Source organism: Cannabis sativa, chromosome 1 (genome assembly GCF_029168945.1).
Source record: "Cannabis sativa cultivar Pink pepper isolate KNU-18-1 chromosome 1, ASM2916894v1, whole genome shotgun sequence".
Classification (NCBI taxonomy): domain Eukaryota; kingdom Viridiplantae; phylum Streptophyta; class Magnoliopsida; order Rosales; family Cannabaceae; genus Cannabis; species Cannabis sativa.
Genome location: NC_083601.1, coordinates 43293142 through 43317615, shown reverse-complemented (window position 1 = coordinate 43317615; position 24474 = coordinate 43293142). Strand labels below are relative to the sequence as shown.

Below are 24474 nucleotides of genomic sequence, written 5' to 3'. Positions count from 1 at the left end.
TAATAATGTGTTTAAAAGAGACAAATCTTACTTTTCACTTTCAGCAATACCAATTTTGTAGAATATAATTACAATAATATTGTATTGTGCCAACATATTGGAATTATCAAAATTAAAAAAAGAGTATATAGTACAAAAATAATAACTTTGCAAACAAAACACACATGCCATCTTTTTTTGACAAGAACACATCGGTTTTCTTTGAAAAAATATGAATAATTAACTTTTTTTAGTCCATGTACTTATACATTATATTATGATGCCCCTTAATTTATAAGTGTAGTTAAAAATACCCCCTAAAATATATCAGTTGGAATAGTATAATCCTTCTATCTAAAATACCCCCTAAAATATATCAGTTGGAATAGTTAATAATGTGGCATTATACATAGATAGTAGTTGAAAAATTATATACCATTAGGAAAATAAATTACAAGTCATAAAAATTACAATCACAAGAAAAAAAAATAAAAAATAACATCTCAAAAAATAGAATATCATTACCTTAATTTTCCAAAAATCCCATGTTCTTTCTAGTGATATTCATCTCTTCAAATACTGTAGAATCCTAATTTTACACCTTTTTCTAATTTGAACTGCTAAAAAACGATTGGAATTATTTTAATAAAATTATTTTTATTAAATTTTTTTTAAAAGGTTATGAAATCATTTTTTAATCATCTTTCATTGTCAGTTATTATGCCACCTCATAGTCAATTTTCCCTCTAAAAAACAAAATAAACAGAAGGACTAAATGTATGCATATAAAATTATACAAGGACTATTTGTAACAAGCTGAATAGATTAAGGGCATAATAGTATAGTGTCATAAGTACAGGGAGTAAAAAAGATAATTATTCAAAAAATATTGTGTAAGTAATTATTATAAATTGCACTAAAATATTATATGACCTATATTTCTATCCTCCCTTAAACAATGTCAATGAGAATATACCACCTCTAAATTACTCACTTACAATTCTAAATATTAACATTATAATAATGAAGATAATTTTTCCATTCAGTTTCTTTTTTGAATAAATTTTTCCATTCAGTTTTAAATAACTAAACATATAAAATTTAATTTAGGTATAAAAGAATTTTATTATATGAAATAAGAATAACACTTTTTCAACGATTCATCCTGATTATATCATATGTATACTGAAATGGTTCACTCACAGTTCACACATTTGATTTCAATTTCAATATATTCATTGCCAACAATATACTCCAACGTACCTACCTATACATCGAAAACTTAAATTCAACCAATACATTTACTACAAGTCTACGTATATTACGTATGAAAAGAAAAGGTCAAAATTTTATAGCAAATGAAATGAATGCAAACTCTTTACTCTTCACAACACAACTTCCTATACTATGATGAGTAACATTTAAGTGATAATTTGTGTCTCACCATCAATTTTATTATTGGGTGTGGAACCTTCCCAACTCATCAATACATAATATAAATTACTCGTTATATATTTTTGGATAAATTTCGTTTTTCCATTTTTTATACAGGTTTTGTCTAAATTGAGAACTCTTAAGATTCTGTAAAGTGCATTAATTAATGATTACGTTGTTTAATATTATAGGCTATAATTAATTAATGTTCATGCGTTAATTATCATTAAATCACATTCTAATTATGTGGCAACATGCACCTTTAATATTTGATAGTCAAAATTTCCCTCTTTCAGATGTGGTATCTCGCTAATTTAGAGAAGTAGGGAGTTTGTTTGCTTACATAAATTAAAAATTGTTTTTAGTTTTAAAAAATAATAATAAAAAAATTTTAAAAATTAATAAAAATTGTTTGGCCAAATTTTTTAAATATAGTTTTAAATAAATTAGAAAATAGAAAACATCGATTATTATTTTCAATTTTTAAAAATAAATTTTTTGTATAACATATTATATTTTATATTTCTGCAGACCCAGATCCCGACTTTGACTCGAACACTGAACACTTGACCTAGACATAGAACCCAGACTCAGACCCCGAATCCCAACTCGAATCCCACCCGAGACCCCTGACTCGGACCCAGACCCAGGCCCCAAATCTTGACCCCGACCCGAATCTTGGACCCCGACCTAGCCCTAGGTTTGGGATCTGGGTTCGGGTTGGGTCTCGGTCTAGGGTTAGGGTCCGAGGTTGCAGTTTGGGATATGGTTCTGAGTTCGGGTCTGGGGTCTGGGGTCCGAGGTCGGGGTCCGGGTTCAGGTCGGGGTCCGGGTTCAGGTCTGGGTTTGGGTCCAAGTTCAGGTCTAGGGCGAAGTCTACGTTCGGGCTGGGGTCCATGTTCGAGTCAGGTCCAGGGTAGAATGGGTTAATGTCATGGTATAGTGTAAAATATTAAATTTTTTTTAGTAAGAAAAAATTAAAAAGTAATTTTAAAAAACTTGTGTCAAATACTACTAAATTTTAAAAGTAACAAAAAACTATTTTCTATTCTCACTTTTTAAAAAAAATAATTCTGAAACCACATCCAAACAACCTCAAGATCTCTCCAAGAACTATCGGAGTGATGAAATTCCAGCTTCAAGTTATGCATCTGCATTTATATATATTGTCATTTTTGAGTGTTGCATCGATCCAATGATCGATCTTCAAGGACCAGTCCAGTTTGATACTTTTACAAACTCTAGCTTTGATGAAAATCCAAGGTTATATTATATGGTCATCTATCTATACAAATACAACGCTCTTGTACTCTGCCAGAAAATCAGCCACAAGCTCCACATTCCTATACTCCTGGGTTGTCAATAAAAGAGGTTATTATTTGACTATATATACTAATTTGGGTATTATATCTTGGCACTGGTTTTCCATTGTCAACGTTATACCCACTTGCCACCAGTCAAATAATCTTCTTGACAAGTTTTCTAGTTCCTTAATCCATATGCAGTAGCTCTCGAGACACACAACAATAATATACTAGCCTACTCAAACTATTTCCAAACAATTAATGCCCAATGAAACAGAAAACCAGAGCCTCACAGTACTATCCCAAATCTTGAAACATCATAGGCTGTGGAGATTTCAGTTTGATCTACAAAGCAACTCTATCAAACGGGTCCAAACTTGCCATTAAGGAGCTCTTTGGGAGACTTTGGTTTGGTGGGAATTCGAAACTGAAACAAAGGTAAAGATATTGTTCTGTTATCTAAAGCTTATAACATATGTGTCCTCACATGGAAGCTTGAATAATTTGTGGTTACATGAGAAACTCGATGGGGCTACTCAATTTGATTGGCCAACTCAACTAAAGATAACGAAAGGAGCCAAAGGGAAGAGGCCATTGGAGATTATGAAGCCTAATTAACATGTGAGTTGGTGAGGTGGGTGGGTGCAACAAATTAATGGGGAGCCAAGATAAGCACGACCAAGTTTTGACAGTTTAGCTTGACTTGGCCTCCACGTGTCTCAACTAGAACGAGACCAACTATTGTAAACGTTGCTCAATGGTCCTTTTTCAATTTTTATTTTCTAGTGAATGAAACGTATTCCAATTTGAGTTTTGTTTGGTAATCTAAAAGAGGAAAATTTTGATACTCGTTCATGTAATTTGGTTTAAAGTATGAATATCTTCAAAGTCGTGTGAAAGTATATACATATATGCTACAATGCTACATCTCTTTGTTAAATTTTGTTTTTCAATTTTATCATTTATTTATATTTCTCTTATATTAAATGTCACTATTTATCGATTTTTTTTCACACCTAACCAAAAGATAAAGCAATGTTTAAGGAATTTAGCCTACCCCAAACCTCCTTGGTCCAATTAAATTTGTCTTCCTAAGGCTGAATACTTTGTAGTAGAAAATTGAAGCTAACAAACCATTCTCTCGAATTCTTCCTTCATTGATACTACTTTTTTCCAGTTGCAACTATACTGAGAAGGAGCCTTGTAATCCCACCATTTTGGCCCTTTATGAGTTCATGTATACATTATTGACCTACTTCACCCGAAGATCATCATTTTTTGTTGAGATAGTCCAAACATACTTTCCAATTGTTGCTTTATTCCAGGCAAGAATATTACGAAAGCCTAGACCACCTGCCTTCTTAGGCTTACAAACATGATTCCAAACAATCGATCCCGGGCTTCTCATTCCACAAGAAGATCTCACATATTGCGTTAATCTCTTTCAAGATTTTTTTCAAATTAAGGAAGATTTGGCTCCAATAAGGTGGATAGAGATAAGTAGCAAGTTGATGAGTGTAATTCTTCCAGTAAAAGATAGATTTTTGCACATATTGGCACTTAAGGTGCCGTTTGGTAATATTTTTTTATTTTTTTAATTTTTTAATCACAAAATGAAAGTAAAATTTTTGTTTTTAAAAATTTTATTTTTGAAAAACAAAAAATGCGTTCCGTAACCGCTTTTGTTTTTTCAATTTTAAAAACAAAAAATAAAAGTGTGTTCTGTGAAGTTTATTTCATTTATTTTATTTTATTTTATTTAAGTCTGGTCTAAGCCCGGGGTCGGATTTGAGTTTGGATCAGAGGTCGGGTTTCGAGTCCGAGTCTGGTCAGAGTCCAAAATATTAATTTAAAAAAAAAAAAACTATTTAAAAAAATATTAAAAGTGACTTTTTTTATTTTCAAAATTTTGATTCTCAATTAAAAAATTAAAAAGTAAAAACAGGTTGTTTTATAAAATATGTTTTTAAAAATATTCTCACTTTTTTAATTTAAAAGAAAAAAAATAATTGAAAAAATATTACCAAACACCATCTAAATTAATAAAATAAGCTTATTTCTTTCAATTGTAAGATATCCTAACCCAATAATATTAATTTATTCACCAAAATGAGAATCACAAAGTAAATAAAATGCTTAGACTTTTGCTCCTTCTATACATTTTTTTTTTTATTTCACCCACCCATCATTTGTTTTCTAGTAGATTTTGTTTGATAAAGACTGCATAAAGGATTATTTTGAGCATTCTTTTTGTTCATTTCATATCTATATATAATTTGCCGAGCAATGACAAATGAAGATTATTCAACAACATAGATGGAAAATATAGTTTTACTTTTTGAAAAATTTCAATAAATACTGTCAAACTCAGAAAGAAAGTAACAGCCATAAAATAGAATTTAAAATAAATAAAGGAATATACTTATTTAATATCTCGTGGCTTGTATTTTTATAAAAAAGATATTTAGTCTCTTGTATTTTTAATAATATACATCATATCTAAAGTAAAATTTATTCAATATAATTTTATCAATTTAACTAAACAAATCTCAATTATATATAATCAAATAATTAAATTTAAATTCAAAATTTTTAAATTTTAAACAGTTTTATTATATTGATAAAATTTAATAAAAATAAATAAATTTAAAGTACTAAATATGTATGATTTTAAAATACAGGTACTAAATAAGAATTATTAAAAATATAGGGTAACTAACTTGTATTTAAATAAAACAAATGATACCAAATGTGTAGACACTCTTTAAAATATTAAAAAAGACAATGCAAGAAAAATAATAAAGAATTATTTGATTTGGGTGCTGTTTGGCTGTGGGCAATGGGGGCTACAATTTTCGTCTTTAAGGATTGTTGGCTTTTACTTTCTACGAGACTTATCTCTTTCACTCTTATTGGTTTGAGCGTTGATGCTTTGGTGTCTGATATTCGGAACTCTAGTGGTGCATGGTTGGAACTTTTTCATAGTTCAAAATAGTTTCTCTAGCGAGGAGGCTTTAGCCATTTTATTTATACCTTGACTTTTGGGAGATACTCCAGATAAACTCGTGTATAGTCTTAAGAAACATGGATTTTATTTAGTGAAAAGTAGTTATTGGTTGGCTATCGAGATATAACTGAATCCATCGCTTCTTCTTCTGGTACTTCTTGGTGGCTTTGGAAACTTCATTTACATTCTAAGGTAAAAAGCTTTGTTTGGAGATTATTATCTAGTTGGATCCCTACTATGATTAATCTTCAAAGACATGGCCTCCTCAATGACAATATTTGCCCAATGTGCTCTACTTATTTGGAAACAACTCATCATGCTCTTTGGGGATGTAGCCAACTTGTGCAAGTTCGGAAAATTTTGCTCTTTCAATCTTGGCGACCCATTTGCCATTGTGAGTGACGAAACAAAGAAAGTCCGCAAAAAAAAGTCGTTGCTGCCGAACTTTGGTAGTCCTTGGGTGATCGACTATCTCCTTGCCTACCACACTGATAACAACGGTGCTGCATTAACCATCCTCGAAGTTTTGTAATTGAATTCTGATGTCGTGGTCCCTTGCTGGGTTCCCCCTCCCCAAGGGTTGTTCAAAGTTAACTCAGACACAACTATTGATTTGGTAGATGCAGTGGGGGCCTAGGCATGGTGATTCAAAATTATGATGGTAATGTGCTTGCTTCTGCTACTTGGAAGGTGTGGCATTATTGTTCTAGAAATTGTAGAGACATTTGCAATTTGAAATGTCGTATCTTAATGCATTACACTCGACATCAACAATATTCAACTTGACTCCGATTGCTAAACTTTAGTTCATAAACTTAATAATTCATTAGCTTTAGATTCTTCTTTGAGTTTAATTCTTGACAATATTAGAATTTTATGTTCTTATTTGAATATTGTGATTTTTAGTTATTGTTGTAGAACTGTTAATGTAGTAGTTGATTATTTAACTAAGTTTACTTTAATAGCTAGTGCAAGCACAATCTGGTGGCCTGATTATTCTTTTTATATTTGAAACTTTATTTTGATTGATGCCATGTTTTAATAAATCCTCCTAACTCTCAGCCCCTTTGAACTCTTTGCTCTTGAATAGTGTTTTTTGAAACTATTTTTTCAAAAAAAAAAAAAAAAAAAAAATCTCTAATCTCTAATCTCTAATCTCTAGTCTCTTTCACAAACAACTCGGTAACATTTTATGTAAATGTATTAAAAGCACTCAAATAAAATAAAATTCACTCTAGTCTTCTTCACTACTCTCCCATTTGCTTTTCACAATTAAAATAAAAACTCAATTGTATAGCTAGTTGGATTGCATTTCATTTTTTTAAAAAAAAAATTGCATGTGGGCAAAAAATTTAATATAAGTATATAATTCAATAATTTATCATAAACCCGCACCAAGTTGGTAATTTTTTTAGCCTAAAAACTCTTTATTTGCCTACCAATGATTGTATAATACAATATTAAGATTCATGTTTTTTTTTCTTCTATGGCATCACATTCCTTCACCCCAAGACAAAGAGAGAGACAGGCCTTAATATAATAAGAAAACTTTGTGAGAAGTCAAAAGTCATAAAAGCCAACTTTATTTTTTCATTTTTTTTTATCTTATAAAAATTGCCAACAATTTTTTTTATAATAAATAAAACAATAAAAACAAAATCTTTGGGATGAGAAGGGTATCCTACAGCACACGCAAATGGTAATGGAGATAGATTATTATCATGATATTCATCATCACCATTCACCACTACTACGACCACCACCACCATCGACTAAGAAAGGGTCCAACAGCCACTACCAGCCGCCCACAACCAAAGTAAACGCTTTTTCAGAATTCATTAGTAATATTAATATATCATTTTTCCATCAACGTCACTTCCATTTCCATCTATGTCTATTTTTGTTTCTCTTCTTCTTCTTCAGTCAATGGAGTTTTCCTTCATTACTATCTCAAACAACAACAAACACAACAATAACTCACTACCTTAGACCAAAACGAAAGATGGGTTCTTCTTATTCTTTTCTTCTGATTCAATTCATTTCCGATCATCGTCATGATTAAACACCACATATTATTACTCTGTTTCACCTCATTACACAACTTCATGCCATGTTTTCTTCTTCTTCTTATGGTAAAAAGAGCTTCTTTTTGGGGATGGAGGGTGGTTTCAGTTTCAGTCTCGGTCGTAAACTCTTCTTCTTACTGGTTTTGCTTCTCTTTGTGATGCCAACTTTGATGGGTTCTTTTGGCTTAAGTTCTTGCAACATAGACGACACGGAATCTCTATTAGCTTTTTCTTTGAATTTATCGTCACCTTCTGGTGTTCTAAACTGGTCAGAGTCCGTTGATTGCTGTTCTTGGGTTGGAATCGGTTGTGAGGTCGTGGCTGGTGAGGACCGCGTTACCCGTCTATGGCTTCCTTCTTCAAACCTTAAAGGCATCATTTTTCCTACCCTTAAGAACCTCACCTACCTTACCCAACTCAATCTCTCACGAAATTCCCTTCTGGGTTCTCTTCCTTCTGATTTCTTTTCCTCCCTAAACCGTCTTAAACTCCTCGACTTGAGTTATAATCGACTCCATGGGCGACTACCTTCTTCTGGTTCAGGTGCCTTCGAAACGGTCGACTTATCGAGCAATCTCTTTGAAGGGTCAATACCCATTTCGGTGTTCAAGCCTTCGGTGATTACGGCCACTCTTACAAGCTTTAATGTCAGCAACAACAGCTTCTCTGGTTCAATCCCTGTCTCTGAATTTTGCACTAGTGGCAATTTGGTTCCATCTCTTGAGTTCTTAGACTTCTCCTCTAATGAGTTTAATGGTTTCTTCCCTCCTGGTATTGGGGGTTGTTCCAAGCTTAGAATATTCCGGGCAGGGTTTAATAATCTGACGGGTTTGATCCCAGACGAAATCTACAAAGTTGTCACCTTGGAACAGATCTCGTTGGCTGTGAACCATTTTTCTGGACCAATCGCCGGTGTAGTTCAACTGACAAACCTCAGGATTCTCGAGCTTTATTCTAATCAGCTCAATGGAACAATTCCTGAGGATATTGGGAATCTCGCCAGTTTGGATAAGCTACTTCTCCACATAAATCACTTCACAGGCTTTATTCCCTTATCTTTAATGAACTGTACTAATTTGTCCACCTTAAACTTAAGGGTCAACTCTTTGATTGGCAATCTCTCTGACTTTGATTTCTCTAAGTTGCAGAGGCTGACCATTTTGGACCTTGGCAATAACAATTTCACAGGGGAGTTACCTCGTACCCTTTACTCATGTAAGACATTGACCGCTGTGAGACTTGCCGGAAATCAACTCAGAGGGGAAATTTCTCCTGAGATACTTGAGCTGAAATCACTCTCTTTCCTTTCCATCTCTAATAACAGCCTAACAAATATCACTGTGGCACTTAAGATTCTAAAGGATATCAAGACTCTCACTACTTTGGTTCTCTCAAAGAATTTTATGTCTGAACTTATGCCTCAAGATGATGACCTTTTAGAACCTGATGGGTTTCAAAATCTACAAGTTCTTGCTTTTGGTGGTTGTTTACTCTCTGGTCAAGTACCCAATTGGCTTTCAAGGCTTAAGAAGCTTCAAGTTTTGGACTTGTCTGTTAACGTTCTAGCTGGTCCTATACCCGGATGGTTTGGTAAGCTTCCCAACCTGTTTTACTTAGACTTGTCAACTAATCTCATTACTGGAGAATTCCCCAAGGAGCTTTGTGGGTTGCAAGCTTTGTCAGGAGAGTCTGAACCGATTAACAGGAGTTTTCTAGAGCTGCCTGTGTTTGTTATGCCCAATAATGTAACTAATCAGCAGTATAATCAACTCTCCAGTCTTCCTCCAGCCCTATATTTGTGTCACAACTATCTCAGTGGCTCTATACCTACTGAGATTGGCCAACTGAAGTTTCTTCATGTTTTGGAACTCAACAACAACAGTTTCACTGGGACCATACCAGATCAAATGTCTAGCCTCACTAATTTAGAGAGATTGGATCTCTCCAAGAACCATCTGAGTGGTGAAATTCCATCTTCACTTAAAGTTCTGCATTTCTTGTCATATTTCAGTGTTGCATCAAATGATCTTCAAGGTCCAGTCCCATCTGGAGGTCAGTTTGACACTTTTCCGAGCTCTAGCTTTGATGGAAATCCGGGGTTGTGTGGTCTTCCATCTGTGCAACGCTCTTGCTCTTCACAATCACCTTCAACTCTTCATCATAGTCGAAAGACAAATAAGAAGCTTCTTGTTGGAGCCATTATTGGGAGTTGTTTTGGTGCTTCTGTTATTATAGGTGTGCTACTCTCTCTGTGGATTTTATCGACAAGAAGAATACTTCCTCGAGGTGACAGTGACAAGATAGATTTCGATACGATTTCTAACAATTCCAACCTTGCGGTTACTCCTGAAGTTGACAAGGATGCAAGCATAGTCATATTGTTTCCAAACAATACTAAAGACATCAAGGATCTTAGCTTAGCTGAAATCTTCAAGGCCACTGACAACTTCAATCAAGCCAACATAATAGGTTGTGGGGGTTTCGGTTTGGTCTATAAGGCTACACTAGCAGATGGGACCACACTGGCTATTAAGAAGCTCTCAGGAGATTTGGGTTTGATGGAAAGGGAATTCAAAGCAGAGGTTGAAGCCCTTTCAACAGCTCAACATGAGAACCTGGTTTCTCTTCAAGGTTACTGTGTACATGATGGCTGCAGGCTACTGATATATTCCTATATGGAAAATGGAAGTCTGGACTTTTGGTTGCATGAAAAGCCTGATGGCCCATCTCAGTTAGATTGGCCAACTAGGCTAAAGATTTTACAGGGTGCAAGCTTTGGATTGGCTTATATGCATCAAATATGCGAACCACATATTGTTCATCGAGATATCAAGTCGAGCAACATCCTGCTTGATGGGAAGTTTGAAGCCCATGTAGCAGATTTTGGATTGTCTCGGCTGATCCTTCCTTACCAGACACATGTTTCAACAGAGCTTGTAGGCACCTTGGGTTACATTCCTCCTGAGTACGGTCAAGCATGGGTGGCCACTTTGAGAGGAGACATGTACAGTTTTGGGGTTGTTATGCTTGAGCTGCTAACTGGGAAGAGGCCTGTTGAGGTGTTCAAGCCAAGGATGTCAAGAGAACTGGTTGGCTGGGTTCAGCAGATGAGAAAAGAGGGAAAGCAAGACCAAGTCTTTGACCCTTTACTAAGAGAGAAAGGTTTTGATGATGAGATGCTGCAGGTACTTGATGTAGCCTGTATGTGTGTCAACCACAACCCTTTCAAGAGACCAACCATTAAGGATGTTGTTGACTGGCTAAAAAATATAGGAACAGACCGTCATCAGCAGCAAAATATGGCTCAGTGAAGGGAAATTGCTTCAACCCCATCCTAAGTTCATATGTGTATACTTGCACAGAATTATCTTGTTTTTTTTTGTTTTTTTTTAACTAGTGCAGATTGATCAATATACCTGTATGTTTTTGTTGATTTATTATACTATTTTGAAGCACTCTGATGAAACTATGATCGAGTGATTTGGTTTATAACTCGGGAGTCTACATCTTCAAATTTTTTGATAAAGGGGTTATGACTAGGAAGTCATTATCAATTCATAAAAGGGCACAGTTTCCCTCATAACTTGTGTACTTCCAGATTTTCAACCTTTTTATGCTGCTGCCAAATATTTGTATGCACAATAGAAATATTCTATTTTCTTGGCAAATTCCAAGACAAACGGATCCCTATATATGTTTACTTTTAAGATACCAATTTTCCTTTTTTCTTTGTTTTAATATATACGAAACTAGAATCCAATATTACAAAATTACAAACTAGTTTTGGTTCTAGTCTTTACAATCCGAATAAACCCAATTCTATTCTATTTTTCACTAATCTGTTTTTGCATTTATTTTCTTGTCTGAATTTTGATGCTAAAAGCTGTGTGTTTTGGATTCTTCGTAAGGATAATGCTGTTGCTCACAATGTGGTTGCTTGGGCTGCGTCCCATAACATTGTTGGGTTTCTTTGTGCAGGGGAAGTAGCACCCCTTGTTGCTACTCGTGACTGATCTGTCTGATTTTTTTCTCTGATTTTAATGAAGTATTTGGTTTCAGCAAAAAAAAAATAAAATGAAGTAGATCACCAGTCCTTATATATAGTTAAATGGGAATAAATGCTTTTTCTCTGATGTGTGCCGTTTCTGGTGTTTTATTTTTTGCTGAATTAGGTAGTTTGTCACTGTGTGTTATGTGTTACCTGATAGAATAAAAATTAATGTTAAATTAAAGGGCATCACTTTCAAGACTTTGACTTTTAGTTTCCAAAGTCCAGACCAACTAAATTGGAAATGGCAAAATTGCCCAAATAAAAAGAAAATAATAGAAAAATAAGAACAAGAGGTGGGAATAAGAAGGCTTGGAGCGCGAAAAAATAAAGGAGAAATTAAAAAAGAAGAGATATGAAGCAACGAGAGCTGACGAGTCTACTGTGTGTGATATGGGCAGTGACTCTTCTTTATGGAGAGATGGTGGCCTATTGGGTGCCATCTCTATGGAGCTGTTCTTGGCCTCATCTCCATCTTAATTCAACTGTAAGTTATTTTTTGATTTTTTCTTAAAGGTTGAATCTTTACTTCATTTTCGGATCTTGGTCTTTTATTTTGGAGGATAATTCAAATTTTTATCCGTTTCAATCAAAATGAAAATTAAATTTTGGAAGAGGAGTTATATTATTGGCGATCTTAAATTCATCGGTTTGAATATTAAATGTATCTGTATATATTTTTGGAAAGGCATAGATTTTCTTAATCCCATTTGGGAAATGAAAAGAAAAATCAATCTTATAGACAACATTCATGTGGAATATTTGCCTTCTATTGTATATTCTTTCAATTTAATTGTTGCCTTCGTTAGTGCGGAACACTGGATTTACTTACCTAACGACCTAAAGTTTATTATTAATAATTTACAAGTTCAATGATTGCACTTGATTAAGAACATTATTTAAGAAGCAAAAATCAAGTATTTTCTTTCTCGTTGCTTATAATTATGAATTAGTATTCATAGCATTTATTTTAAGCTTTGGCGTTATTCAAGGAGATTGATTGGCATCCTTTGTTTAATCCATTTTAATCAATTTATTTATTTTTGTATAGCAAAAACAAAAAAATTAAAACCTTTTTATTTAAGGGGAAAATTCATTCATGCTCCAAAATAGAGCAAAACTAGGAGGAAGGGAGCGCAGGTCTTCCATACAGGGAAATCACTAATCCAAATTTGGCTAATACAGTTTCTCAAATGAACACTAGCAAGTGCATGTGATCTTAAATTAGAAGTTCTAGGAGTATGCATAAGCTCAAACACTGGTTTGGAATGGATCTTGTTGTTGTAACCTTGTAATCTAACCAAGTTACCCAACATATGAAAAAATAACGATAATAATAATAAATAACTTGCATATTTGGAGACAAGGAAGCCCAGGTACTAACATTGTCAATTGCAAATTCAGATAAATGGAACAGCAATTCAGCATGATTTTGTCAAAATTGCTGTTATTACTGATCCACAGGTAATCATATTTCCACGTTCGCTGCGTCGTTTTTATTATTTAAGTATTCTGCTTTTCCTCTACCAAAGAATTAATCTCTTAATTGCTTAACAGATCATGGATAGAACATCTCTCAATCTTGCTCCAAAGTCATTTGCTTTGGAAATGGCTCAGTTCTACACTGATTTATTCATGCGACGAGCATTTCTTTCATCTATCATGCCTTTTAAGCCTGAAGTGATTTTGTATTTAGGTGATTATTTTGATGGAGGCCCTTATTTGTCAGATGAAGAGTAAGAACTTCATATCTATTTCAGCTACTTCATGGATGACCAGGCTTTTCTTTTGTCCCTTGGGAAAAGATAACTAGCTTTTTAGTTTGCATTTTGTTATTTTAGTTGAATAGGCCTCATTAATTAACATATTAGAAAATTCACAATGGATGATTATCAAACTAACATATATATGAAGACAGATGATTTGATAGAATAAAATTGTCATAATTTTCTCAATGAGACTAGTTTATCCTATGCTGGGTGGATTAATGTGGCTTTTGAATTAATTTTTCTCACTATGCTCTCTAATGATAATAGAATTATCAAAACTCTTATGAAAAAGTTATCAAATCCTACTCTACTTTTCAAACATCACTTGAAAATGTTTGGTACTACAGGTTCACTTTATTGAAAACCTTTCTAATGGAATTTCTTCTACATTCACGATATAAATTAGCCATTAACATTTGTTTGATTAGATGGCAGGAATCTTTAAGCCGTTTTAAGCACATTTTTTATCTGGATAAGCAAGGAAAGCATAGAGATGTCAAGGTCTACTTCATACCTGGAAACCATGACATTGGTTATGAGAGTATCTTCACTCATAGTCCAGAGGTAATTAAGCATCTTATTTCTACATACAATCATGTTTTTCAAACTATCCTTGGGTCTTTAGTGCCACATGTATTGTGAAATTTGGTGATCTCATAATTAGGAACTTGAAGTGATTATTTGACATGTATGCAATCTCATTATCTTTGTTAATTATACTCCTTGCTCTACTTCTAATCAGGTTGCAAAGCGGTATGAACAGGAATTTGGAAAGAGAAACTACAAATTTACAGCAGGAAAAGTAGAATTTATTGCCATTGATGCCCAAACTTTAGATGGTAAAAAAGAACATGCAACTGTTTTTTTTTTGTTTATCCATTATACAACTTTTGTTAGAATTCTGAAATTCAAATGTAATAATGATGAATGTGACATCAGCAAAGCAATTGCTTTTTCTGGACATGGAATTGTATCATCACTTAACGCCTAATTGAAGAAAAAATCAAATAAAAAAAAAACCTCGGACTTTCATTCCTTGGATAATGCAAAATGATTTACTACTGCTCTGATGGCATTTAGATGTTTATGTATTAGAATATAGATGACTAGATCCCTTTATTAACAATGGTAAATCATCCACAGCACAACATCAAAAGAATCGAGCTTCATCGTCTCTAGACTTTGTCAAGAATGTATCAAGTGGTATAGACTGTTGACTTATCCTTATTTAGTGTTATTAAGTGTGATTACAATATTAGTAACTCATTTATGTATTCTGCATGTTTTAGATGTTCATTCCTATCCAAGGGTTTTATTGACACATATTCCATTGTATCGACGGGATTTGACATATTGTGGGCCTAATCGCAAATCTCCAGTTATCAACCAGGTATTGATTTATCTGTTCTTTTTCTTTCATACCATTTATGCAAGTAGAGTGGTTGTGAATCAACACTAGAATTTACATGTGTCTGATTGTTATTCTCTTTTATTACTATTTCAGCGAGTGACGCGCACTGCTGATGGAGAAATAAGGTTTGATTATTTTTGTTGTTTTTCTACAAAATTGTGCACATGAAAGAGTACATTGAGTTGGTGACCTCATAGATGCTTTCGAATTGATTTTTATTTCAAATAAACAGGTACCAGAATTACATTTCCGAGGAGTCATCAGACTTCTTACTGGAGTTGATCAAACCTGTAAGTACTTTATTCTTTTTTTGTGCATGTAAGCTGGCCCCGGTACAAACTTTAGGCAGATATTGAAACACTATAGATAGACACGCAGAAAACTATAGTGACCTCATGTGCAACTATGGTCTCAACTTGTAATGAAGAAGCATGAATTAATTTATTGATTTTAGACACTTTATAATGTGTCCATGTAAAAGTTTATGTTCAAGTTGAGGAATCATTAACATGTACTTCTTTTCAGGTACTTATCTTGTCAGGTCACGATCATGATCAATGCACTATAACTCATAAGTCAACATCCGGGCCTGTAATGGAGGTATGCACCCACTTTATTCGGTATATGTAACTCTTATTGTGGCGTGATATATCGCTAACAATAGTCTGCAGCACACTGTAGGGACTGTAAGTTGGCAGCAGGGAAACCTGTACCCTTCTTTCATGTTGTTGTCTGCTACTAATATTGTACTTTCAAACACTTCAAGTCCTGATGAAGCAATATCAACTCAGCTGTGCTTTCTTCCAAGGCAAATTTTCATTTACATATGGTAACTCCCCGAGCTAATTTGTAAAAACCATGAATGACTTTATGCTTTAATTGACTTGTTCTTAAACTCCCATTTGCTCTGTAATATGTCAGGTATATTGTACTATTTACTTTTACTCTTCTTGCCCTGCTGCTTTGGCCAACTAGTAGTGTGAGCTTGTGGCAAAGTTTGAGCAATTTTTCGGGGTACGGAAAACAAATTCTCAGTGGCTTGCTTAGTAGAACAAAAGAGAAAAACGAAGATCTAGACTGCGAGTACGAGATGATTTGGGATGCAGAAGGATCAATGCATTTGGTTAAGAAAGCCTCAAACAGCACTCTAGTAGCACGATCAAGCGAGATGAATCCAGAAAGGTATGCTTGTAGTTAGTTTTTTCTTTTACAATGTGCTATGTTTTTAATCTAGTACTTGTTATTTTAAGTAATATTTTGTTCTTGATGTAGCAGGGGTAGTGCGGTAATTCGGCCAACAGCAAGAAAAAATACATCTCAAGAGTCAGAGATCTCTTTGAGTGTGGACAATAATGCAGATATTGGAGTTGATCATATGACAAAATTACCACTAAGGAGCACCAAATCTTGGAGAAAGATTGTGATCCAAAGATTGTTGCGCACATTTATAATGCTCTCCATCATTGCTGCAGTGAATATACCTCTTTACATGATTTTGCTTTTCAAGGACTGGATTGACCAATGATGCTAGAGTTCATTGAAGATTCATACATGTGTTGCTTCAGTGGGTTTTTTTGCCCAGCCCCCCCTTCTACTGTAAATGAATATTTATGCTATAACTTTTGCATCTATTAAGCTAGTAAAATCAGGTGAATCACTCGTTGGTGATATGGGAATTTGTTTTTATGTGTTTACCTTTGGGGGGATGAACTGTGGAGAGTGGGGTGTGTGTGAGAAAGAGAAGTAAAATTATAATGCAGTCAGTTGAATTTTGCAGCAACCATTTCCAGTGAATAAAGTCTAATTCTTTACAATTTAGAATTTTATTGATTTTATGCATCCCCATTAATAAAGCTTGTTTATTTCAATTTGTTCAAGTCATGCTTTTCCAAACATAGACACGGACAAAAAGTTTCATATTTTGTGCTTAAAGATGGGGATTAAGAGATACAGAATTACAGATCATTTAACCTCTTCAAATTTTCCATTGTTATTTAAGTTATATATATATTTTAACATAATAACCAATTTTATTACTGTATTGTCAAATAATTTTTAATATTAAGAAAGTAGAAAAATCTGCTTTAACAACTTAAATTATCCACTCAGCATGATTAAACTTACTCTTATTGAAAAGGGAAATTTGCGGCATAAATACTCAATTTCTTTGTTTTGTTGTTAATAAATACTCAAATTTAAAAAATAGGGGCAAAAATACTCAAATTATGTATTTCCATTAGTGCCGTTAGTACTCACTTAACGGCTCCTTTAATGGCTCAAAAAAATTACCACTTGTTGATTCATAATTGGTTTAATTCATAATTTTAATTAAAATTATTTAAATAAATTTAAAATAAAAAACTAATAAATTAAAAATCATTTTCTTCTTTTTCTTCTTTCCCTGCAATGGACTTCTCCGCTTGGTTTTTTTTTTTTTTTTTGATGAACTGGAGTTCTCTGTTCTTGCTCCATTTGCACCTCTGATTTTCGATCTGCCTAAACTCGCTCCCGATCTCTGCACCTCCTAACCTAGGCTTGTCCAACTCCGCGCCCATCCTCCTCACCGTGAAATCTCGCTTAGCAACCAATCTTTATCGTCGCAGAGATCAAAAGCTGGAAAGATTACCCTTCAACGAAGATAGAAGCTTAGTGGAGTTGACGACTTGGGTTGTAAATGGAGATTTGTTACTGGGTATTGTATAAACATTAGTTGGGCATTAAATTTATAAGATGATTTATTAATCTTCTTTGTGAAAATTGAAAAGTTAATGAATTTTTATAAAAGAAAACCAAAAATTTATGGGTGTGTGTAGCTGAGTGGCATAGATATGGCTGCCAAGATTCGTTTTACTTCAAATACATGAAATATTTCATGGGGTTGGTTCATGGAGTCATGAGTCGTTCTGAGAAGAAGAATAATTAATATATATTATTTAAAATTTTATTTAATTAGTTTTTTATTTTAAATTTATTTAATAAAAAGTATGAATTAGACCAATTATGAATCAACATGTGGCATTCTTTTTGAGCTATTAAAGGGGCTGTTAAGTGGGTACTAACGGGAGTAACCGAAAAATATAATTTGATGATTTTTACCGCTATTTTCAGAAATTAGGTACTTATTAGCAACAAAACAAATAAAAAGAGTATTTATGCCACAAAATTCCCTATTGAAAATTTTAAAATAATTTTGTGATAGTAAATTTCTCAGTATATTATTAATGAGAAGACAAAATATATATACTTATAATTTACAAAAGATGAATTCATTTATTCATTTATATATCTTAATACAAAATCCAGTTATATTTTTCAATCATCAAAGTGATTTCTGTTTTTTCTTTTATGAAAGTGAATATTCTCGTTAAATCAACAAACACAAATTAAATTGATTTCTCATCACAATAAGTAGTCTATCTTTCTATCTATAGGTAAGTATTTTAATAGGAATAGAAATTTAATCCATGGGGTAGGGACCCGCAAGTACCTATCTGTGATGGGGCAGAGTCGAAGAATATGACTCCGATTTCGATCCCACTCCATTTAGAAAAGTACCAATCTTTTGTACTATCTTTAAATTATTACTATTATTAACTACTAATCTTTAAATGAATCTTACAATTTTAGAAAGAAAAAAAAACAAAAAACTATTTTATTAAATGGGTATAAGGGGGAGCCATCTCGTGCTGTCCCACTCCGTTTACATTCCTAATCCTTTGATCTAATTAGGTACTCGTGCAGCCTGGTGGTTCGAGATGGTGGATTTTTTTTTTTTTTTACTTTGAGAAAGGTAAGATTCCAACTTGAGAGATACCTTTTTTGTGAACAAAAAAATGTAAAATAAATTAATTATGCCTATGACTATGGCCGATGACACGATTTGAACCCGTACGAGAGTTAGTGGATTTGGGTTTGTCTTAAATAGGTTCGGATTGTGTTCGGGTTGACTCGTCTAACTCGTTTAATAAACGGGTCGTGTTCGAGTTAACACGGCTAACACGATATTGACCCGTTAATGACTTATTTAAAATTATTTTAGTACTTTAACGTGTCATAAATAGGTTGTAAACGTGTTGAATACTTCATAAACGTGTTATTGATTGACATGTTTAAACAAAATATGCTTATAAACGGGTTACACGGGTCGTATCGTGTCAACCCGTTTATAAACGGGTCGTGTTCGGGTCAAGCATGTTCCTTTTATACATGAGTCTCAACACGACACGAGCACGACCCACGAACACAAATTGCCACCCCTACCTATGACCACGAGATACTGGATTCAATACAAATATAAATCCTAACATTCTAAGTTACGTGGCTGCACGGGTTGATTGAGTGTTTGAAAAAATATTAGCGTTTAGTTAAAAGTAATGAAATAGAATAGAATGAAAATAAAATAATTTTCATTTCATTCGTTTATTTAGTTGCATATTAAAGTATTAGAATGTCATTTTATTAAAATGACATTTACACTATTTTAATAGAATAACTATTCCATTTTAAAATGAAAATGAAGATCATTTCAATGCATAAAAAATAAATGAATAAATAAAAATTTTATCAATTTTTTTTAGGGAATTACCCTATATACTATTCTTTTAATTTTTTTTTTATTTACGGTTTGGGTTTCTAAAGTAGTTGCAGCGCTAGTTGCAATAGATATTTCTGTACGATTTTTTGTTATAATTTAAGTTGCAGAGCTAGTTGCAATAAGGGTTTCTATGCCTAATTCCGTAAAAATACAAAAATATATATATATATTTTGAAGTGTAAAAATGAAAAAACTCTTTTTTTTTATTCATTTTAAATTTTATTCCATTCTTATTCTTATTTTTCATTCTCATTCTTATTCATATATTTCATTCTTTCCAACCAAACTCCACCGTACTCTTTCAGGAATAATGAAGCTTTTGTTCAAGATTGAGTCTAACATCCTAAGTCACTTAGTTGCATAAGTTCGTTGGCCAACTCCATGGCTCGTGATAGTGGGTTCAATTGGGCCAGTAGTATTTTTTTCTACTAAAGGAGAAAATAAAATTTTGTCAGAGACAAGATCTTCTCTTATTAGATATGCAAATACAAATGTGAAACAAAAAGAATTTGCTCTTTAGATTTCATCAACAAAAATCATGATCTCAAGATTCGGAACCACACTTTTAGGTATTATGAGAAAACAAAAGATATAAAGTAAATGAATTATGTATTAATATGTGGATCTAGTATGGCAGAGATTCATTAAGTTATGCTAAGCACAAAATAATTAATAAAAAATAACCCTTTATTTAAGCATTATATTAAGAAAACAGTCGGCAAAGAACATTATTACAAACTTGACTTGATAACACGTTGAAGTAAGTCCCCACATTTTTCTAAGGGGGTGAGAAAGATTTTGTCCCCTGAAAACCCCAAAGAAAATTGTGGAAAAAAAAAAGATTATACACATCCCTTAAGAAAAAAGATTATACATGATGATTCATTTCATTTATATGATCTCACATAGCAGCTTCTTCTCATTAGAGCCATTTTCTCTTATACAACATCAAAGGTAGATTAGATAACCAAAACCCCTCTTCATTTCAGCTCCAGTTGTTGAAAAATCAAGTGCATGCGGTCATAAATCTCTTCTGTTGCACCCTCCTCAAAAACCCAATGGGAATAAATCCCATTTCAGGTAAAAAAAGATGAAGAAGAGAGTACCAACCCATTAGAGATAATAAAACCGCAGAAAAAGACTTGCTTTTCACCACACACACACCAATATGTGATATGTGGTTAAAATAATTACTAACCGGATCAGCATAATCAGCAGACGATTATACCCAAACAGAGAAGAGAAGTAAACCTTAGATTTTATATGAGTAAAAAAGAGAGAAGAAAAGAGATGACTTTTTAGTGTTTGCTAATATATATATAGACCATAGTTAATATATGAATTAACATAACTAGTCATCTCCTTGAATATACCAGCAAAGAAGCATGGTAGCACAGCGGCGTAGAATGTAAATTCTGGCTCTCTGTTCTTTGACCAGAGAAGCACATTTTCTAGAAAAGCCATGACCCTTTTTAGAATGACCATTCTTGTTGGTTTTGGTTCTATTGCAGTGTTGAATCACAACATCCATGATTGGATATGAAATATATTTGTATGAAGAGTTTGATAAAAAGGCTCTGATAAAAAAAAGCTCGGTAGAGAGCTTTGAATAGGCCTGAAAGTTAGAAGAGGCTAAAGGGTGTTTATATATGGAGCAGAATCTTGAAGCTTGATTAAAAAATAGAAAAGGGTTGACTGAGTTTTGAAGGGAGAAGGTGAACATGGTCAGGTTCGGAAACTGAGGGATTTGCATTGTAGCCTTGGTTTTAGCATGGATTTCAATGTAGTTAAGGGGGAGTGAACGTGGGGTTTTGGAGAAGTAATTATGATTATTATTTAGTTAATGGGGTTTGTTTCTTTTACCAAAGATAATAACTTTATTTATTTGTTTGAGAGTAATGAATTAGAAAAGTGGCAAAGGTGTTCATGAAAAGAGGGAAGTTGCTTAATCGATACACGGCAATGGATTTAAGCTTATGGGAAACAGACTCCCGGCAATCTTACCTCAATTCTGAGTTGGGTCGTTCGTTTGGTTGGATTCTACTAGGTTTACACAATTCCCTATGTAAAGAAACTAGACACAAAAAATAAGAATAATACTTTTTATACATTGGCTTATATAATATATGTTTTTGTTATTATATTTTCACTTTCATTTTTGGCTCATTTCCAGTGAAGCAAAAATAATACTGTAAAATCTTCCTCACACTAGACCAGTGCTGCTGTCAGTTGTATCTATCTTTTTAACAACATTATCATCACTAGAATCTGTACATCTTTTTCTATGTTGAAGCAACCCCAAAGTGGTTTTCATTAGTGAGAAAGAAAAAAATAGTATATTAATTAAACAGATCAGCCAGCTAATTTGGATTTTGTAACACACAATTTCCTGATAGTGATTATAATCTTTTATAACCTTGTTCTAAGGTTTTAGCCCCTAAAAAGAACACTGTTCAATTAAATAAATAAAAACTCAAGTGGGTTTATGGGGGAAAAGTTAATATAAGTAATTGCTAGGGGACCAAAATATAATCCTTATCTACTGTCCCTTTTCTTTATGTGAGCATTAAAACATGGTTTGCTTCAAGTTAAAGACCATCCTTGTTGTCCAAGATTTTTCTTTTGATTGGATTCAGTTTCAACTATACCATTTTGTAGAAGTTGATGATTTTTTTACTTAAACAAAAAGATTTTTGTGATTTGACATATGTACATATCATATGCTTGGACAAGGTAGATAATTTAATTAAGTTTTCACATTCAAAGTACTTAAAAAGAAGTTTCAAATCCAAATGATATCTTTAAAGATAATTTTGGTAGGCAAAATTTTTATAAATTTCACCATGGTGCTCTCAGATTTGATATCAGAATCTATATCATCAGCAAATATTATCACGTTTGTGAGTTAGCTAGTCAATGCAGACATAACCCAATCTCTATAGATATGCTTGTTCTTCAACTACTTTGTATACACACAAATTAATGAAATGATCATTATAACCAAACTAAGAAAAAACATTAATATATCTCATACTACCTACTAATTATATATATGAACATATTCCAGCTATAATCAAGGAACTACAACAGCTTTTATTAATTAGTATTGTTTTTTAAATTAATTTTATTCGATGCTTATGGGGATAAACTCAAAGCCTAGTTATGGTATCGAATAATTAATGAGGTTTATAGTTTATACTACTTGACTTTGTTTATCTAATCTCTTGGGCTGGTTTGGTTGGATTAGTATAACTAGAATTGGCTAGATTGATTAGTTTAGCTTTATGTGTTACCTAATAAACAACCAAATAATATAATCTCGAACACCAAAGCTAATCAAGACAAAACGAGCCTTAGAATACGCGCAGTGTAGAAGATAATATAAATCAAACTTCATAACTAATATAATATATATATAGAGTAGAACCTCTATCCAAGAATACACTTGGGACCAAGTAAATTATATTCTGATTGGGAGGTTATAACTAAATAGAGTTACACTAGAAAAAAAATTAAAAAACCAAAGAATATCAATGTAACAATAATAACAATAAATAATCATTAATACTATATCATAATAAAAATATTTTAGAATAAATATAATATTCATACATGTATTATAATTTAAAATAAAAATATTAATTTTACATAAATAAATTTACAAAATACATGTATATATTTTATTAAGATGTAATTATTCTTATATAGAGGTATACTTTCTTAATACGGGACTTAGAAAATGTATAACTAATTACAATTTAGAGGTTATTCTTATTTATAACTGGCCCAAATTGGGACTTGATTTTTTTATAACAAATTAGAGGTTATTCTTGAATAGAGTATTCTTAAATAGAGATTCTACTGTATATATATATATATATATTTTGAAAAAAATGGAATTTTTTCAATATTACCAAATTTATTAAATTTCTTAAATATATTTTTTTTATCCCACTATTTTATTAAATAATAATTTAGCTTTGTATTTTTAAAATTAGAACGTGAACTAAATTTTAGTTTGTGTTAAAATTTGACTAGAGGTTGGTTATATTTTCGTTTTGTAAAAAAAAATCAAACTCAGATATTATTATGTATTATTTTAAAAAATAAAATAAAAACTAATTGGTACGTAACTTTTTTTAATGTAGAATCTAAATAATATTTACCTAAAATATAATACTTAAATAATAATAGAACAGTGCGTAATAATTTTTTTAAATTTTGAAAATTAACAAAGCTACGTTGCCTATCTGAGCAACATTAAAGACATCGAACATTATTTAATTATCTCCACTCTAAATATGATATTATCTTTTTGTTGCATCTCCTTAGATAATACTTGAATTTTTAGATTTCAACACTCAAAGATCCCTTTAAGTAAGTTAGATGAATCTCTTCACCAGCTAAATTCGAAATCCCTTCGAATTAGATTAAACCTCCGACAGCTCTAGTAGCAAGCTTCACCTTCTTTATTTGACAATCCAAAAATTCATTCACATGACTAATTTTTAACTCCAAGAATTGAATGTAGTACTAGCAAAATAATGTGGATTATTAGATTTAATTAAGACCTCTATATATCAACTTTAAATAGTATTTAGTTGAAGGTAATAAAACAAAATGGAAAAGAAATGAATCAATTTTTATTGTATTCTTTTATATAGTTGTATTTTAAAATATTGGATTTCTTTTTTACCATTTTAGTAGAATTTGAAATGAAAGAAAAATTCCAACAAAAAATGGTAATTTTTTTTAATAATTCCTTTTATGCATTTTAACTTTCAATTTTTAACTTATTTATATTCTCATTTCCATTGATATTCCTACATGTTTTTGTTCCTCTAACCAAACTCAACTTAAAA

At 32.4% G+C, this 24474-nt stretch overlaps 2 protein-coding genes across 3 annotated transcripts; both read left to right on the top strand.

Moving 5' to 3' along the window:
- The first annotated feature begins 7331 nt into the window (after positions 1 to 7331).
- Positions 7332 to 11282, top strand: LOC115704555 (tyrosine-sulfated glycopeptide receptor 1). The gene has a single exon (XM_061116363.1). It carries the CDS (start codon positions 7835 to 7837, stop codon positions 11099 to 11101), a length of 3267 nt encoding a protein of 1088 aa, XP_060972346.1. The 5' UTR covers positions 7332 to 7834; the 3' UTR covers positions 11102 to 11282.
- Positions 11283 to 11871: 589 nt separating this feature from the next.
- Positions 11872 to 16832, top strand: LOC115707216 (uncharacterized protein C630.12). Of its 2 annotated transcripts, none has more exons than XM_030635101.2 (13): positions 11872 to 12325; positions 13243 to 13302; positions 13396 to 13574; positions 14036 to 14171; positions 14350 to 14446; positions 14751 to 14810; positions 14897 to 14997; positions 15112 to 15143; positions 15251 to 15308; positions 15544 to 15618; positions 15690 to 15847; positions 15940 to 16200; positions 16291 to 16832. In XM_030635101.2, the coding sequence occupies exons 1-13, from the start codon at positions 12194 to 12196 to the stop codon at positions 16541 to 16543; spliced, it is 1602 nt and encodes a 533-aa protein (XP_030490961.2). In that variant the 5' UTR covers positions 11872 to 12193; the 3' UTR covers positions 16544 to 16832. The 2 variants fall into 2 exon arrangements, with proteins under 2 accessions (XP_030490961.2, XP_030490962.2); XM_030635102.2 differs by having other exon boundaries at positions 11879 to 12325; positions 16294 to 16832.
- Positions 16833 to 24474: the final 7642 nt, after the last annotated feature.